We start from the raw sequence: 18,991 nt of genomic DNA, 5'->3' as shown, positions 1-18,991 counted from the left end.
CCCGGAGTACTTTCTATGAAAAGGTCATGATTCTAAGTTTCGTGTCTACATTGAGTTTAACAGAAAATCCAAAAATCCAAATGATTTTCAAAGTGTATAGATCAAATACATACAGAGACTCCTTCTTTTATGAGAGAAATAAAATGCAGGGACAGCATGCTAATGCAAATTTCTATGGTTTTATTAAACCATAGGTAGCAGATTATCCAGAGCAGCAGCAAAATACATTATTCAGCATGCTGAAAACCCTTTCCCTCTTTGCAAATATTCTGAGCAAAAACTCCAGCAATCAGGATATCCAGCAACCAAATATCTAATTTCAAAAAGTGTTCGATTAGCTGTGCGGTCGTAATTCAACGTCAGCGAGTTCCACGAGCTACAGAGCTCTCTGAAACACACTGCAATAAATCAGTCTGTGGTTACATCAATATGGAAGGCAAGATCAGGCATACTGCATGTCAAACTGCAAAACTCAGAAGAGGTGTGAAGAGCAGCTGAGGCAATCATAAAGTCAAACAGGTGAACGAATGAGCGAAACAACGAGCATGAAAGAGGAAGACAAAGCAAAAGAGAGACAAGTGAAGCGGCTACAACATGATCCTTTAGAGATGTTAGGAAATCAATAGAAGAAGAAGAATCTAACTGTATTATAAGTCTTTGTACTTACTCAGTTGATGTGGTGATGGTGATGCTGCCAGTCCCTCCCTCTCTATAAACTACATGCTGCGTGCAGACAGACCGCACTATGTCCCATCACCTTACCTCACTACAACCTGCACTGGAGCAGACACCGGCAACACCTTCTTTTTCTATTCTTACCTCATCACATCACAACACAACAACGAGTGCAGCTTTTGCGTCACCTGATCAAACCGCCTCTTTAAATTTACATCACATTCTTACTCATTTCCATTACAGTCCAATTCATCGGAGGAGAAACTGAAGAAACTGCTGTTATTATCATGCACTCCCTGAAGATTTCTCCTCCGGTCTCAAAGCCTCGCGTCCTACGTATAACACATACATCCATACTGCTTATTGTATCCTGCTGCAGAAATGAGTCATACTCCACTGCTCCTACATAGACACCGCACCCCTATCACAGACAAGAAACTATCTGCTCTGTTTGTGAATTTTACTCCTTCTGCATAAAACACTTTGTCATATCAGCAATGGGAGCAGGAGGAGGCGGGGTGCCTGTTGTGCGTGCAGGGAGAAGGTAATGATTGAAAAGAAACCAAAAAGGTGCTCGTGTGAACACTGAACCCACACATCACATCGCCCGAGGCCTTCAAAATGAGAGTCATGAATATTTTAAACCGTGCAATATTCTCTGGAAATCTGGAGATTGTCATTAAGCCTCGCGATCTGGATAACTAATGTCCCCTTCTGAAGAAGATGTCTGCTCAGCCCTTTCCCCCCCCTTCTTCTTCTTCTTTTTCTCACGCCTCTCAGTTACACTGTTCCTCATTCCTGTTCTGTAAATGAAATCGAGGTATTTTATTTATTTATTTTACAGACCCTTATGCTTGCAGATTATTCACACCTATAAGAAAGGAACATGATGCCTTTACCCCTTAAAACCCTCTAAGTACATGTAATGTGGAGATTAATGAAGAAGTGGATAATGAACTGCTTCAACTACTTTACCAAATTTTTGCTGCTTCTAGTCTCTCAAATTAAGAAGATGCTGCTTATTTGTATCATAAAAGATAGTAAACGAGCTGTGGGTGAAGGCGAAGCTGTCGATTCACTGGTAACAAAAGTTTGTACAGTCATCTATATCTGTGGGCTGTGGGTAGTGACCAAAAGAACAAGACTGTGGATATAAGGGTGTCTGGTGTCATCTGGTCTATAAAACACTCACAAAACAGTGCAGAAAACCCTAAAGTGATGGAAGTTGCTATAACGTAATACAACACAAAGGGTTTAAAATGCTAAAATTTGGCACCTTTGATTAAAACTAACTCAATTGGTTAAGGATGCTACTGCTTATTATTAGTGTAATAGCTTCAGCTTTACTTTGAGAGATTATCTGACCAACTGACTTTTCAAGGTTATTTTTGTTAAATGTTTTCTCAAAGTGCACGGAGTCAGAGTAAAAATTGATCAGCCAGGAATCAGAATCGTCTGATTTTCAATGTTCTGAGTCTCACATATGACACAAACATTTTTGTCTATGCACAGTGGTGTGAGCAAATAATCACTTGCACACTCACAGTCACAGTAAACTGTGGCGGAACCGCCACAAAAACATTTCTACACTGAAATCACCTTCACCCAGCCGAGCATGGACATTTAAAGAAGCTAACAAAGGGGAAAGTAGCTGAAGCTTAAGCTACCCAGAGCTCAGATCCAGGCGCAAAAACAAACAAACAACAACAAAAATGCAGCAACTGTGTGAAAATGTAACACAATGTGTGAAAAATGTTTTTAATACATCTGTTCTAAAAGTGCAGCAGCCTCGGTATGAGCAGTTACAGGATCAAAGAAGTAATGAGGAAAATTATAGAGACAAGCAAAGTGATGTAATGAAAACAATGTAAGCGCCTGACAATTGCTTTGTTAAAGAAATATGTTGCACCTTCTTTTGTTTGGTAAAGTAAAATATGTCAGATAAAGGTGAATGTATATCGTCTTATCTTCAGTTAATTATTTATGCCTCTTTCCAAGAAGCAAAGGTCTTTATTTTCAATTAGTTAACTTAGTGTACTGGGGGTAGGCGGAAATTTGTAAAGTTTAATAATATATTTTGTTATTAAAATTACATTTTGAACTGATTTTTTTTTTTGTAAAGGCTGTCAATTATAGTTTTCAAAAGAAAATTGTAATTGACAAAATCATAAAGAGACAAGTAACTTTAATCTTCATCAGGACAGAAAAACCTAAAGTAAAAAGTTGCCATTCAAATCTAATAAAATAAACTGTTAAAAACTTAATAAACAATAATGTTTAAAGAGCCTTTTTATCTATTTGTTTAATTTACCTCAGTTTACCTGACTTTTTCCAGGCCTGCTACGTTTCCCTTGTAAAGGTCCCTTGTAGGTGGAGTTAATCAGTGTAAGTGGGAGCACCTGGCTAGTCTCCCTGAAACATTTACAACATTTGCTTCTTATTTGGTCTGCTTTAGCCCTGTTAGCTTGGAGTTTATACTAAACAACACCTTCCACTCATCATTCAAACACTCATCCCACTGCTGACACACTGATAATACTGACTAACACACCTCATATTGCCAAGTATGGTGCCGATCTGTTTTAATTAATACAGTTGTGCACTTTTGAAACTGTCCTCCTATTTGTCACAACTTATGAGTTGGACCACGACAATGGATGTGGTAAGCTGGCAAAATAAGTACACTTTCTTACATCTTTACTAACAAGTTTTAGATAAGCTGCAACACTAGTGAAACTGCTGTGTACCTCTATCTCTGCTGCATGAGTGCAAAGGCATGGCTGGCTCATACGTTTCCTGTTTTAGCTGCTGTTTGGCTCTATTGAGACCATCTTTCAAAATTCACACTCAAATTTTTATTCAGGATTTTTTCTGTCTTTGCAATATTTCTGATAAGGGTGCGTTGGTTGTTGGTTGTGATGTTTTATTTTTATTCTTTAGGGAGGGGACGTCGGGAATGGCAGTTAAATTGAAATATAATCTACAAACAACCATCACTGATAATAAATATATCTATGGGTGTATTAAGCAAAGTGCACTAAGGTGAATTATTGTGAAGCGCAAGAACTTGCCTTTGGTATTTTAAGTGTGCTGCTACTGATATATTTATGTTCACAGTAAATAAGATTATGAGCACATGGCTTTTACTGTTAACAGAGTATTTCTAATTCTCCTAAAATAATAACTCAGAATACTTGCTCCACTCCTGTCCCAGATAAGGAAAGTTGGGAGAAGTAGCAGATGATAAACTGTAAATCCTCGTATTTCAAAAATGGGAAGTGGTTACCTAAAGTCCCAATAAAGCCCCAATTCCAAAAATGGTGGAATGCCATGTAAATGTATACAAAAACAGAATACAATGATTTGCAACTCTCATAAATCCTTATTCACGATTGAAGATAGAAAACGGAAATATTTTAAGAAAAATTATTAGCTCCTTTTGAATTTAATTGCAGCAACATGTCTTAAAAACATTGGGGTGGAGGCAGCAAAATGTTAAAAAAGTAAATGGTACTAAAAGAAATGGCTGGAGAAACATTTTGCAACTAATCAGGTTTAACCACAAATACATCAGTAATATGACTGGGTATAAAAAGTATGTTAGAGAGGCAGAGTTTCACCAATATGCAAAAAGAAAAAGTGAAACATGTTCTTCAATGTAAAATTTCCAAGACTTTGAGTATATCATAATCTATAATATCAAAAGTAACAGATTTTTGGAGAAATCTCTGTGTGCAAGGGACATCGCTGAAAATCAATACTGAGACCCTGTGATATTCAGTCCTGAACACTTCTAGAAATCGCTGTTTGAACACAGTTCTCTATACTATCTACAAATACAAGTTAAAGTGTGATCATACAGAGATGCAAAAATGGCTTAAAAAGCTTAAAAAGGACTGAAACACAGTGGAAAACTGTTTGGCTGTAATAAATCAAAATTTGAATTTAATTTATTGTTTGTGTTTGCTTTGGTTTTTTTTTTTTTTTTTGGTTTTTTTGGTTTTTTTTAAAGACTCAGCAAGACGATGCTTAAAGCATTTAGCACATCATGAACCAAAGAATAAAGATAAACCAGTATGGTTGAGCAGCTAGGATCCTCTATCAGACAAAAATGGGTCAACACTTCCCTCCCAAAGGTCCAACAACTGGACTTCTCCGTTCCAACATCTTTACAGACAGTTAAAAGAAGAGGGGATGCTGTGGTAAACATGGCCCTGTCCCAACTTTGACAGGTCTCGCTGTCACCAATTTCAAAGCGAGCTAGTGTTTTTTTGTTTTCTCAAAATGCTACATTTTCTCAGTTTTACACATTTGATTTGTTTCGTTACACTTCGTTTATTGTAAATACAGTGGGGCAAAAAAGTATTTAGTCAGCCACCGATTGTGCAAGTTCCCCCACTTAAAATGATGACAGAGGTCAGTAATTTGCACCAGAGGTACACTTCAACTGTGAGAGACAGAATGTGAAAAAAAAAATCCATGAATTCACATGGTAGGATTTGTAAAGAATTTATTTGTAAATTAGGGTGGAAAATAAGTATTTGGTCACCTCAAACAAGGAAAATCTCTGGCTCTCACAGACCTGTAACGTCTTCTGTAAGAAGCTTTTCTGTCCCCCACTCGTTACCTGTATGAATGGCACCTGTTTGAACTCATCATCTGTATAAAAGACACCTGTCCACAGCCTCAAACAGTCAGACTCCAAACGCCGCCATGGCCAAGACCAAAGAGCTTTCGAAGGACACCAGGAAAAGTATTGTAGACCTGCACCAGACTGGGAAGAGTGAATCTACAATAGGCAAGCAGCTTGGTGTGAAAAAATCAACTGTGGGAGCAATCATCAGAAAATGGAAGACATACAAGACCACTGATAATCTCCCTCGATCTGGGGCTCCACGCAAGATCTCATCCCGTGGGGTCAAAATGATCATGAGAACGGTGAGCAAAGATCCCAGAACCACACGGGGGGACCTGGTGAATGACCTGCAGAGAGCTGGGACCAAAGTAACAAAGGTCACCATCAGTAACACACTACAACGGCAGGGAATCAAATCCTGCAGTGCCAGACGTGTTCCGCTGCTGAAGCCAGTGCATGTCCAGGCCCGTCTGAAGTTTGCCAGAGAGCACATGGATGATACGGCAGAGGATTGGGAGAATGTCATGTGGTCAGATGAAACCAAAGTAGAACTTTTTGGTATAAATTCAACTCGTCGTGTTTGGAGGAAGAAGAATACTGAGTTGCATCCCAAGAACACCATACCTACTGTGGGGGTGGAAACATCATGCTATGGGGCTGTTTTTCTGCCAAGGGGACAGGACGACTGATCCGTGTTAAGGACAGAATGAATGGGGCCATGTATCGTGAGATTTTGAGCCAAAACCTCCTTCCATCAGTGAGAACTTTGAAGATGAAACGAGGCTGGGTCTTCCAACATGACAATGATCCAAAGCACACCGCCCGGGCAACAAAGGAGTGGCTCCGTAAGAAGCATTTGAAAGTCCTGGAGTGGCCTAGCCAGTCTCCAGACCTCATCCCCATAGAAAATCTGTGGCGGGAGTTGAAAGTCCGTGTTGCTCGGCGACAGCCCCAAAACATCACTGCTCTCGAGAAGATCTGCATGGAGGAATGGGCCAAAATACCAGCTACTGTGTGTGCAAACCTGGTAAAGACCTATAGTAAACGTTTGACCTCTGTTATTGCCAACAAAGGTTATGTTACAAAGTATTGAGTTGTATTTTTGTTATTGACCAAATACTTATTTTACACCCTAATTTACGAATAGATTCTTTACAAATCCTACCATGTGGATTCATGGATTTTTTTTTCTTTTCACATTCTGTCTCTCACAGTTGAAGTGTACCTCTGGTGCAAATTACTGACCTCTGTCATCATTTTAGGTGGGGGAACTTGCACAATCGGTGGCTGACTAAATACTTTTTTGCCCCACTGTAAATGTGGGTTTTATGAGTTTTGCAAATGATTGCATTCTGTGTCATTTATATTGCAGATAGCATCCCAACATTTCTGGAATTGGGTTTTTTGTTTCTGTTAATGCAGCTTAAAACCAAATTCCAAAACGGCACATGACAACTGCACCTGGTCCATGTGATTCCAACCCTCAATGTTCCACAAAACCGAACAACAGAGCACCTTAACGATATTCAACTTTGCTGTAAGAAGCTTTTTAATTTGATTTCAAAAGAGGGTGCTCCACTTTTTTTTTTTCTTTTTTCTTTTGCAAAAACACTTTTCTATGATTAACTCCAGCACATTGCAGATACAAGCTAAACATCTGGTTTTCTCATATCTGCCAAATTTGATAGTTTTGCTGAGTGGCAACGATCTCAAGTGATCTATTACACTAAATAACCCAATACATCACAATGACTTCATATTTCGGATGATTTGTTCACAAACTGTAACAAGTTTATTTTTCTAAAGTAAAATATTAAAATTTAATTAAAGTAGTAAGTAAAACAAATTTCATGTCATCAGTATACATATATATTCATGTCAGTACATCGTATTGACACGCAAAGACACTTTTTTTTTTTTAAATTTTTTTTTTTTTTTTAACTAATTTCTCGGTTTCTGGAACACCATCTATCAGATTAACACAGTTTAAAATAATTCATGTTCCAGTTCAGCTGTTCAATATATAGCCTTTCAACTTAAAGTCAATATGATCATCTGAGAAAATCTTTCCCCCCCCTTGCCCATTTCTACAATCCATTCAAAATAGCTATGCAGCAACATCACATGGAGAATCCTTTTGTTTCCAATTACAGATACCTTTTTTCTTAAATAACACTAAAACTCCATCGGAGTCTTCCACACTTGTCTGACCTGAAAACATTAATTAAAAAAATACTGTGCTGTGTTGGGATTTTGGTTGAACCTTTTTTTTGTTTGTTTTTGTCAAGCACTTTGCTACCCCCTACTGGGCAAAGCAACCTCTGCAACTGAGGGAAAAGCGCTGTGGATGAAGATGCAGAGCAGAAACTGTCACACTGATACGAACAAAATAAGTAGCGAATCATGCAGGTATTTTAACACCCCCATCCCCACCTCCACCAACAGCAAGAACAGCCTATACCTAAAAAAAAAAAAATATGCAAGAGTTGCGTTACTGCCAACCAGACACTTCAGAGACATTGGCTCTGATGACAAATTTCAAGCACCTTATAGCTTTATTCCAACATTTAGAGCACACCATGACCTATATTTTCCACAGAACCTACACCTTTTTCCACCCACTAACAATCAGTGTGCAATAATGGGCCTGCAGTGAGACAATCCAGGCACAAAAGGAGCTTTTACCTGTCGTTTGATGAAGCTGGACGTAGTGTCGGAGGATGTGCTGCCATCTGAGCGTTTGAAGCGGCTCTTCCGCTTAGGCAACTTCCTGGGCAGCTGTGAGGAAGAAAGAGATGCACACGGGTGAAGAGATAAAAAGGGGAATGGGCATGGATGGCGATAGATAACGGGATGCAACAACTCTCTAGCAGTAATACTGCAAGTCTGCAAGAAATAATTATAGTCAGCAAGGCTGACTATAATTATTTCAGTGCTTTAGTTACTAATTATTTTGCAGGTTTGTATTATTCATACAAAAAATAAATCTACTGCTGGCTTTTAAGGACTGCAAAAGACAAAATGTATGGTGATCAAGTGCAAAATAGCTGCTTTGCACCAAAGCAAGCAGTAACTCTGCCAGAATCACACATATTTCAGGGCTGCCTTTATTCGGCTTCACATGGTGGTTTGATTAATGCAGAGAGCCCCATCAAACTGGGGAGAAAGCCTTTCAGATTCAGGCTACAGGTGAGTCCAGAGTCACGGCCTGCACATTTGCACCAATATCCTGCATGAAAGTCCCATAATGTTACTGGTGTGTGCTGGTTTCCCTGCACTGGAGTGGATGAAGCGTAGCACGGAGGGTAAAAATGCACTGAAATAAATAATAAAGCATCAATGCAAAGGCCTGATCTGCGAGTTGAGATCAAAACAGCAAATGCATCGACACCCAAGGAGGTGTTAAACTGTGTATCTGTGTTTAATAGCCATAATATGAGGATACATGACCGTTCACCGGCTCAAGCATCAATCTGCAGTTTCTGAAAAGGCGGAGGTGAAAAAAAGGGAAAATGGAAAAAAGTAGCTCGCTGCCAAAACGCGACGCCTCAGATTGAACAACAAGTAGCATCTGACACACTAATTAACCATTTTCCTCTTTTCTCGGTGAAGACAGAGTTAGATGCGAGAGAAATGGGAGTAAAGTGAGCGGATTTACCTGGAAATAGTGCGACTGGGAGCCGGTTTCCACGGCAGACAGAGGGTCTACGGGCGATTTGGACATTTTGACTTGCACCATATATTGAGAGCGCAGGGAGGCGGGATGCACATAGACATGGGTTACTGGAGGAAACAAGAGGCATCAGATACAGTGAAGAGAGCGAAGAAGCGGCAAGCGGGAGGGGGGGAAACGGACACTAATATCCAAACTCAGCTGACGGGAAGGCTAGCTCATACTCCCGAATAAAAACAAAAAAGTCTGTGGCGGAGAAACGTAAAGGGAGTGGGGGAAAAGACAGAAGCTAAAATAAACCGTTAACGCTGAAGCATCAGCGCACGAGCGAACCGTACAGGTCCGTACTAAGTGTGAGACTCTGCCGGGGGTGTCGGCGTTGATTAAAATGACACAAAAATCAATTCAGACCTGCTTACAGGCAACATTTGGCTTCTTTCTTTTTTTAGAAGTGCCTGGCTTCAAACAAGCGCCGTGTTCCTTCTCGTCTGTGCATAATATTTGCTTGTCAAAGAAGGATTCAAATAGTTGAAACCGCAGTCAAATAAATGTGGAACCTTCAAAGAGGGCAGCTTTGAAGTCATATTTTAGAGGAGAGGTGGATTTTAGTTGAACGGGTTTGTTTTTCTTTGATCACCTTTGCCTCAGTAAAAGTGGTACTTTCTCACGAGGCATCATTTATAGTGCTTTAGTGTTTGATAATAATTTATAAATACATTATAGGTCATTTAGGAGCTATTAATCACAGATACCCAGCAGTCTAATAGATTACGTAGTGTGAACTTGGATTATATGAAACCTAGTTAAGCTCATTTCAAAATTAATCCATCTGAAATCAGTAGGTTTAGATTAATGCAGGCGTGCAAGCCAGGACTGGCCTGCTAAATGTTCCAGTATGATCGACTAAGATGAGATAAGATAAGATAACCCCTTATTGTCATTGCACAGTCATACCTAGTACAATAGTACAACGAAATTGGAAACTGTCCCACGTCGACACTAGGCACAACTAAACACAACACAACACAACACACCTTTGCAACGTGTAAAAACTGAGGCTAGACTTTGCATTGCAATTTGCACCAGGAAGCGCTGTGGTGCAAGTAATGTCTAGTAATGAGAGTTTTGTCATAAATTTAGGTCACTTTTGCAGCTTTCTTCTTTTAAAACCTTCTATACCACACTCAAGATTGACGCTGATGTGTGTCTTTAGGTTAGATAGTTAAGATAATAGTATCTCTTTGTTATGACAGTAAAAGACATATTGGTGAAATTGCACATGATCGGGTTGATTTAATAAGGTTACAAATCCTGTCAAATTATCTGTAGTACAAAGAGTAGGCCTGTCTGTGTGCAACAATACAGTGCACATTACTAATGCTGAGATGTGTTCAGTGTAAGATTTCTAACTGACCAAAAAAAAAAAGACAAAAAACCTGAGGGTTACTTTTGTCATAGGATAGTATTCTGTTGATCAGACAAAAGACCTGGGCTGTAGTTTCAGTAGGTCAGGCAGGTCTTGGCAGTACCTCAAGACCTCAATATGAAAAAGGGGATGGGAAGCAGCCAGTTGGGCAAGTAATAGATCAGGGCAGGGGTGGTGGAAACCTGCTCCAGCAGTATGGTTCGTGTGCAACGGCAAGGTCTGTGTACACAATGCAAACCAAAAGTGCTCTATTGCTTTTGTCAATGCTAGAGAGAAGTCACGACAGCACATGGACCCAGCAGTGGGTCTTCTTGCAGCAACCTGGGACTGGCAGAAAGTTGACCTGGGGAGACACCATAACCTTGACAAACCTCAGACCTGATATGGTGCTAATATCAGACTCACTGAGGCAGTTGGTGGTCCTGCTAGAATTGACCATTCCCTGAGAAGACCAGATGGAAGAGGCTTCTTGCCAAGTAGAAGAAGCTTACAGGTGAAGCAAGGCATGTAAGACCCATTGTACCTCACTGTACTAGCCCATGAAATTGCTCAGGATCAAGGGACTGAACATCATTAATGCACCCGAGAAGACATCAAGATGGCTGTGGACCAAAAGGGGAGATCTGCAGATGACTTAAGCCACCTAGACACAAGCTGGAGACTGATCACCCGTGGCTAGGTTGCCTGGGTACTGGTGTCTGATGTTGAAAGACCTGAAACACCTGATGACGCTGGGTTTGGTTGCACTGTGGGTTGTTTGTTGAAACAAGCACTCTCATCACTACCTTTTGTCTCCAAAATAATTAAAAATGTTATTTACTGTTATTTGTTATTAATGTTGCTGTTTTGTCGAGCAGTCTTTAGGGTTTCCATGCAGAAGTGCTTTTTGAGCTGCACATTTCTCGTTCAACTCAAATAATTGAGAAACATGTATATAAGAGAATTTAGTAATTTGAGAATCACTTTCCACCACTTTCATATTCTACAAAAATCTGCACAACTTTTTTTTTTTTTCTTGGTAGTGATTTGCAGTTTTCCATTTTTGACATTCTTCTTTCTTTCGCCCTTTACCCCCAGTACAGGCCATGAACAAGACACCTCCAGAGTTTTCCCTCTAGGGAGAAAACACTCTGCCTAAAGCTAACACTACACATAAACTACACATTTCCTATCAACCATAATAAGAAATAAAAGTGAAAATATAAAATTGAAAGGATAAGTGAGAAATTAAGTGCTATGATATCCCAGGATAATCAATATTTTATGGTGTCTTAGATGGGAAAGGGTGGAACATAAAATTGAAAGTTGAAATAACAAATTTATTTCCCTTGGACTGAGTGTCAAAGTATGATTTTTGCCATTACACCTTTTAATCTTTAGTGTAAAATTACTTCCAATGCATTCGTAGATAAAGTGTAAAAAGAAACTGCAGCAGTGAGACCTCTCAACTGCGAACTGCAGCAGCAACAATTTCATAACCAATGAAAACAAACTGAAATTTTACCCTTACAAGGACATGTATATTCTGAAAACTGAACCACAGTAGATGATGAATAGCCTGACCTGTCTTAAGAAAAAAAAAAAAGTTTAGTTTTAACAAAATGTGTCAGTTTTTCCACATTTGGTCAGTCAGCTGTCATTACAAAAACAAAACAAACGTTTCTACAGTAACTACAAGTCACTCCTTATTTTAACCACCTTACTTTGGTGTGGTGTAGCAGAAAATGGGAAATGAATTTGTCAGTAAGAAAGTGATGTAAGTGATCGTGATTCAAATCTCCGGCTTGGATAAACAACCACTTTCATAGCACGACACCATTCTTCATGACTTCCTTTCCATTCTCCACCACGCTCCCTAGAGTAAATACAGTGAAAACTACAGAAACCATGCACACCCGCCTTGTCTGCATTACAAAGTCATCCTGTTTGGCTGGATTGGGCTTTTTTTTTTTTTTAGTCAGTTTTCAGGTCTGTGGGTCATATGTTTGATACCCCTGGGTTAAATCTTTTATTTCTCAATATGGCCAGCAACTGAATCATGTGTGTTGACTGTAAGTTATGCTTCCAATAGTTTGCCTGCTTTTAAGACCACAGTATGTCAAGAGTTGGTCTGCTTTGCTGTTATCATTTCACATTGAGGATGTTAAAAGACAAGGACTATAAGCTGTAAAAAGCCCATTACAGCTCTATAGCTAGTTGAGTTACAGGCAATTTTTAACCTTTTTGTAAATTCAGTAAAGTCATAAATACCCAAAAAGTGACACATCCATGGTGTTTTCATTTGTGATATAGTCAAATTTTATTCAAATTAGTTACCATCCTGTAGCTGTTTTGTCTGCCCGATGGCTTTTTTAAGATGCATGCATGCATGCAGATCCAGTTTCTCTTCCTGTTGTTAAATGTGGACCTAAATATGAACAAGACCTTTAGTAGGTAAGATGTTTAGTTAGCCCCACTTAGCAACAATCAGCTGTCTGTGTATCCTGTGACACCAGCTGGCAGTTTGCTATTCAAACTCAGAAAACCAAAGATCCTAAAGCTAAATCTAAACACTAACATAGCTTTAACAACACCAAGCTTTGACTTGAATTATTTAAGCACTTTAAAAACTACAGGTGAACTTTGAATGGCTTTTATTGACCAGTTTGAGCTATAAGAGGCCAGGATTACGACTTTCTTTATGCTGACATAACAATTCAGTGTGTCAATATGTTTATGCTAATTTGGTTAAAATGACAGGAATATGTTCCATGCGATAAAAATTTTAAGTGCAATATTAAACATAATAAATTCTGACATGGACACAAGTTGTACCACCAAGTCTCTGATGATTTTATAACTAATCGATTTTACCACAAAAAAAACCCTAACTAACATCTTTTAAAAATTTGGAGTTCGTTTATTTTTGTTATCTAGCATTCGTTTCATGTGTTGTCTCTTTAGGACAGTAACGTATTAGATTATGTCTATTATATCGCAGTTACTGGCATAACTTTAAAAGATGGTTGTGGGACGTGGCGTGAAGTGCATCTGTGTTCTGGGCACTCAAGTTCAAGTTTACAGCTTAAATACCAGTGTTAATTTAAGCTTGTCCACTGTAACCTGCTAATTTCTGTTTGTTTAAGGCTCAGTTTTATGAGTTGTCAGCCTTTGTAAACACCTCTGTAGTGTCCTGTCTGATTTAGTTTAGGCACTGACGATAAATCAGGAGGCACTGCTTAGAAACCAAACCCTGTTCATCTCCAAGAAATGACTGTGATTACAGAGTTGTTGGATTTTACTGTAAACTTATATTATTTTGGTTGTTTTTAATTAAATCAGAAGCAAGTGGAAACTATATACAGAACAAACATTGTTTAAAAGCTGATTCCATTTGATTTTTACAGAGAAAGCTGTGAGAGAACTAACTATATTGTTTTGAATGCATCTATGTACTGCGTTTAGCAGGTTGTATTCTTCCAAAGAAGGCATCAACCTTCTGAGGTCCACATGTAAGTCGGAATAGGTGACAATCCTAACCTTAACTTTAACTCTAAACCTAATCCAAATATATAACTCTTTATATAACTTTTTTAAAATTTTGTATAAATTATTCATTAAAGTACAATTGGGGGAAAAAAAGAGAAAATAATCAATATAACTGCGCCACATCAAGAACTACTACTCTGTTTAATTTCTAAAAACAAGAAGAAATATATGTTACAAGAACAAAATATTTTAACTAAGAGAGTTTTAAATATATATAGAAAAAATTGTAGTATTAGAAAAATGTTTGCGTGATCTTTTTTTTTTTAAGAAAAAAAGGTCAATGCATCATACATACATGCATCATATATACCCAATTAGGGTAAATCAATATAATAAATATTAATTAGCACAACAAATGTAAGCAAGAGTAAATAATTCAGTATTAATCAAAATACACTAGCGAAATAAATGTTCCGTTTTAAAATAAGAATAAGTTATTCAAAAAAAGTTTAACTCCTTCGTCTTTGTTGTGGATTACAAAGACGAAGAAGAAAATATCTCTTCCTCACAATCTTTCAGATCTTTACATATCAAGCATAAATGAGGCTTGTGTGTAGTAATAATAAATTGAGCTTGCCATACAATTATAATGTGAATAGAGCTGCTACAGGTCTTATAGCTTAATTACATAAAGAAATATGCTATTTACCATGTGTAAAATCATGAAATAACATACTGTTAAGGTTTTTGGTTTTTGTTCTTTTAATCATCTAAGAGGCTTTTTTTTGGGGGGGGGGGGGTCCCCCATTCTGAAACCAAACCATTGGTTTTGAGTCATTACACAAAAAATCTGTGGATGTCTCTGACCTGACCCTCTCACATTTAGCTGTATTTGTTTGGTACTTTTAGAACTTTGCCATATTTAATGAAGCTATGCAAATCTGTAATGAGTCTTTTTTTACTAGCTATACATATTTTCAGAGTAACAGGCCCTGGGGTACATGGAGCATCTACATTTTGTTCTTTTTTTAACTTTAACATTTTTCCAGCATGTTTGAGCTCTTATAACTTTGTAACGCAGGTGATAGGCATGTTACATTTTTACAGCTGAAAAATACATTTAAGCTCTGTTAAAAGCTGGAACTAGTCCGACTTTTCAATGTAAAGCCATTGGTCTAACAAAGAGTAAAAGAAACAAGCATTGGCACCCAGGATGTTTGATCTGTTTTCTCATATTTCACTTGAAATAAATACCTCAATAAATACATTTTGGGTAAACTTTAAAGGTTGTCATGTTGTGTAGGTCTTATAGCTTATGGCTCTGAAACAGAAGAACAATCACATTTTCTATATAAAAATTCAGACAGTTAAGTCCTGAAGAGATGTTTCGAAATCCTTGCAATGTGAGCACACAGAAGGGATTGCAGAGATCCCTTTTCGCTGTATGTCTGTCTCCATAAATTAAAAGATAATAAATACAATTACTACACTGGTTAATTCTTTACTCTCTCACAGATCACAGCAGGTGTTTGACCTGCCCGGCTTGCTGCAGACTTCACCTCTAGAGGGCGTGCCGATTGAAAGCGGGAATGAGAGTGGTGTGAGCAGCAGCGGCGCGCCTCGGCGGAGCGGAGCTGCGCCAAGCAGCCAAAGTTAGACAGCATTACGCCGGAAATTAGAGGATTTTCATGTCAAAATAAAAGCCGAAAACGCCACAATTGGAACGTGCGAGGACCACAAGAAGTGAATAAGCTGATGCAATAGTTGAGATTTAATGGAATAAAACAAGATAGGCGTGAAGAACAAACCTTCATACTCATTTTAGTCAATTTTCTTTTAGCTGCTGTCAAGGTCTTTTTTTTTCTTTTCTTTTTTTATTACTGGATCACTAGATTAAATGAACACCCAGATAAGAAGCTATGCATTAAATATTTATATAAATGAATGTAGTTCTTTTAGTTATTCATCAACTTAATCATTAGAAAACTGGGTGTTGCAAAAATATTGTTTAACTTGCTGCTAAAACTTGTTTTAGTTTGTAAAAGAAAGCCTGTTGTTCTCATCCACAGAAATCCTTACATGCGTACTATATGTAACACTGAGGTAAACTGTGCTTCAAAGCTATTGCTTATTTTTTTACAAACACAGACCTTCATGTTTGTCTAGAGCCCCTTATGTTTTTATTTGCAATATAGTTTTGATTAAAAAACCCATCATGGGTCTTTGAACTTTACTGCACAGAAGAAGTTTAATACTAAAAGAATGGATTCCGATTCTGCTTCTGAAACCGGGCTAAAACCTGCAAAGAATCACATTAGTCCTGTATTTTAATTAGGGGTCAAATTGTTTAACAGCTGGCTTGCATCAATGCGATAATAGAACTCAAACAGAATTCATTATGAATGCTTTTTTCTAGTATGCAGGTGAAATCCTATTATATCATGTGATCAGACTTTGTAAATTTAAGATATTTGGATGGTTTAACTATATTTTAAAAAAACAACACACCAATAATGTTAAAAGTTTTCTATCAGAATCAGAAAGCTTTAATAATCTCTAAGGAAATCATGTGGTTACAGTTGTTCCAAGACAGTAACAGTAACAGACTGAACAAAATGAAATAATGCTGTATATTACAAAGTATAAGGAATAGTTGTAATTATAATGATTTAACTTGGCAAGAGTCACATACATTATATTCACCAAATATAACAGTGGTTCTAAAACATTTTCTATGATGTCACCCTATAGAAACCAAAAACATTCAGGGCCTCAGGGGTGCAAGTGAATTTACAGGTAAATAAAGCATCAGCAAAATGCTGCTTGTTTCTCACCCTTAAAGATAATTTTCAATCAGTTTGGTTTCACTTCGTACTTTTCCACTGATCATCTGAGCCTCTAACACTTCGATAACTACTGAATGTTTGTTTATCAGAAGCATGCACAGTGTGAGTATGAGTGACAGCACTGGCTGATTTCCAATCCTCTGCTGGGATTTCAACTTCATACTTTTACTTACATTCTAGCGGTTTTTTATATTAATGCTAAATACAAAATAAATCAGTCATTAAGAGTTTAAAAACAATTATAATCACAGAAAATATCCATGGGAAAATAAAACAACAATAATTTACATACATTTTATAACTATATTTTGCAAAAAAAAGAGCAAAGAAAATAATAAAGGTTCTAAACAGTCTTTCTCGTGCAGCCCCACAAGTTTGCGCCCTTTTTGACAGACGTAAACATTGGTCCTGACTGACCTCTGCCTCTTTAAACATCAGCCTAGGAACGCAGTTTGCCAGCAGATCGTTTTGTGCTTCGTACATAACCCGTGCTGTGTTAAGATCAACTAAATCTCTGAATTGTAAGATGTGTAGTTTATATGTTCCTTCTGTCAAATACGTTTAGGATTCTTCTGCAGCGGCAGCAGCATTTGAGTTTGAAAACCGTATACGGAAGTGTGATGTTTGTACTCCCCCTGTCTTGACAGTGGTGCTGGGAGCCGAGAGGGTCAGGGGGAGGAGAGGCAAGGGAGTGGAGCGAGAAGACGACAGGAGGAGATCCACCACAGGGTGACCAATTTAACCGGACCATCCTTGGACCGCTAGGCTACAAATGGTCCTCCACCCTGGGCGCCACCACCGACAACCACCGCGCCGAATCGGATCGTGTGCTGCGCTCCTGTCGGCGGATAGAAAAAGATGATCTCGGTGAGTCCGTCCTTTTAAAAAAAAACTGCTGCTGCTGCTGCACACCGCAGGCCGACATATATAAAATATGTTCTCCTGTCACACAAACGTCTCGGGCGCTGTTGCGCTGCGCCGCAGACGCCCGTGCCACCTCGCTGTCAGTACTCCATTTGTGCTGAAGTGAATGACATGGCTGGCGACAGTTGCTGCGAGGCCTCTGCTTCACATCGGCGGCGGTGTGGCGGCGGTGGTGGCAGAGGATACGCGGCCAGTACATGTTTTCCACTGGCGACCAAAAACAACATATCTGTGTAGCAGTGGGGAAAGGATGAGCCGCATCACCGTGCGCCTGTGTTTCCGAGCACAGCTGACAGCGCTGACGGGCTGGCTTGCATCTCGCATGAGGCGCTCATAATGATTCGGATCTTTTTAATGACATAACTTTAAACTCAAACACCTCTCTTTATGCTCTAATTGCCTTTCGAATGCGGTGGATTTCTTTCTTTTCTTTTCTTTTTTTTTGTAGGCGATCGCTCGCTTTCCTTGCACTGACTGATGCTGAGGAATGTGCAGCAGCAATAATATAAATATAATGCTAATCTGTTTATTTACCCAAGACTCGTGTTTGTCAGTGCACTAATCCTGTGAGCTATTGCTTTGCTGCAGACTGAAGGACAGAAGAGGAGAAGGAGGAGGGGGGACGACAAAAAGAGAATAAATCGCTGACAGAGGCGTGTTGTGTCCTAAGTTGAGATACGGGACGCGGCGGAATGGTTTTATGGTCCCCGCTATGGTTGTCACACAGGCCGTGGTGTTATGTAACAAGAAGCCTACGCTGTTTGAATGCGGGCCCTCACACACGGCCTGTCTGTGCATGGCATTTAGGCACAGGATCGCAGGCACATCATCCGCACATGAGCTAAACAGGGCCGCAGAATATGCGTAAATTGCCCTTTCAAAATCCACAGCGTATCTTTGGTCCCCCCCCACCCACTACCAACTGCTTGATCCTATTTTATTTCCTGCATTTTATCCTCTGGATGAGAAGTGCACCACAGGGAGAAAGAGACGCATGCATGCGCGCCCTCGGACATGTCTACTGCCCCGTAATGAGTGACTTGAATGCTCGCTGTTTGTGGCCAGTTGTCCGGTTTAAAATGCCCCTTAGGAATCGGTCGGTCACCCCCCCTTCTCACCCCCCTCCCCTCCCTGCCTGTCCTAGAGCCAGTGGGGAGGGATTGGGGGGCGGAGAGTGCAGCCAGGCACCATGCAAACACAAGCGGCTGGCAGCTCCGCGACGTTTGCAAATGGGCATGAGCTGGTCGACCTTGTGCAGGGGAGCGAGGGACGCAGCCGTGGAGGTGGGAGGAGAGGGTAGGGAAGTGTGTGTGTGTTTGTGTGTGTGTGTGTGTGTGTGTGTG

The 18,991-nt window shown here is 39.3% G+C and overlaps 2 protein-coding genes and 1 long non-coding RNA gene across 6 annotated transcripts in view; 2 read left to right on the top strand and 1 right to left on the bottom strand.

Moving 5' to 3' along the window:
• cacnb3a (calcium channel, voltage-dependent, beta 3a) overlaps positions 1-9,317 on the bottom strand; it is a 26,418-nt gene extending 17,101 nt beyond the window's left edge. For all 3 annotated transcript variants that reach the window (XM_005731766.1, XM_013910452.1, XM_013910451.1), the window contains exons 1-2: positions 8,970-9,317; positions 7,997-8,089 (exon numbers count right to left, since the gene is read on the bottom strand). In XM_005731766.1, coding sequence (XP_005731823.1) covers positions 7,997-8,089; positions 8,970-9,050 — 174 coding nt within the window. In that variant the 5' untranslated portion in view covers positions 9,051-9,317. The remainder of the gene's footprint in view (positions 1-7,996; positions 8,090-8,969) is intronic.
• On the top strand, positions 3,110-11,202 carry LOC102210234 (uncharacterized). The gene is made up of 3 exons (XR_311701.1): positions 3,110-3,337; positions 7,600-7,720; positions 10,681-11,202. It is a non-coding gene; the product is annotated as an uncharacterized LOC102210234 (long non-coding RNA).
• A 6,167-nt stretch (positions 11,203-17,369) lies between these two features.
• Positions 17,370-18,991, top strand: part of LOC102209460 (adenylate cyclase type 6) — a 47,123-nt gene continuing 45,501 nt past the window's right edge. Inside the window, exon 1 of one of the 2 annotated variants that reach the window (XM_013910455.1) lies at positions 17,370-17,591. The gene's annotated coding sequence lies outside the window, so the exon portion shown is untranslated. Of the gene's footprint in view, positions 17,592-18,874; positions 18,945-18,991 lie in introns of those variants that run through there. The other variant, XM_013910454.1, reaches the window with a different exon arrangement.

The sequence above is a fragment of the Pundamilia nyererei genome, unplaced genomic scaffold (genome assembly GCF_000239375.1).
Source record: "Pundamilia nyererei isolate P.nyererei 1_Seehausen unplaced genomic scaffold, PunNye1.0 scaffold00044, whole genome shotgun sequence".
NCBI lineage: Eukaryota > Metazoa > Chordata > Actinopteri > Cichliformes > Cichlidae > Pundamilia > Pundamilia nyererei.
This window is presented reverse-complemented; position numbering and strand designations above follow the sequence as displayed.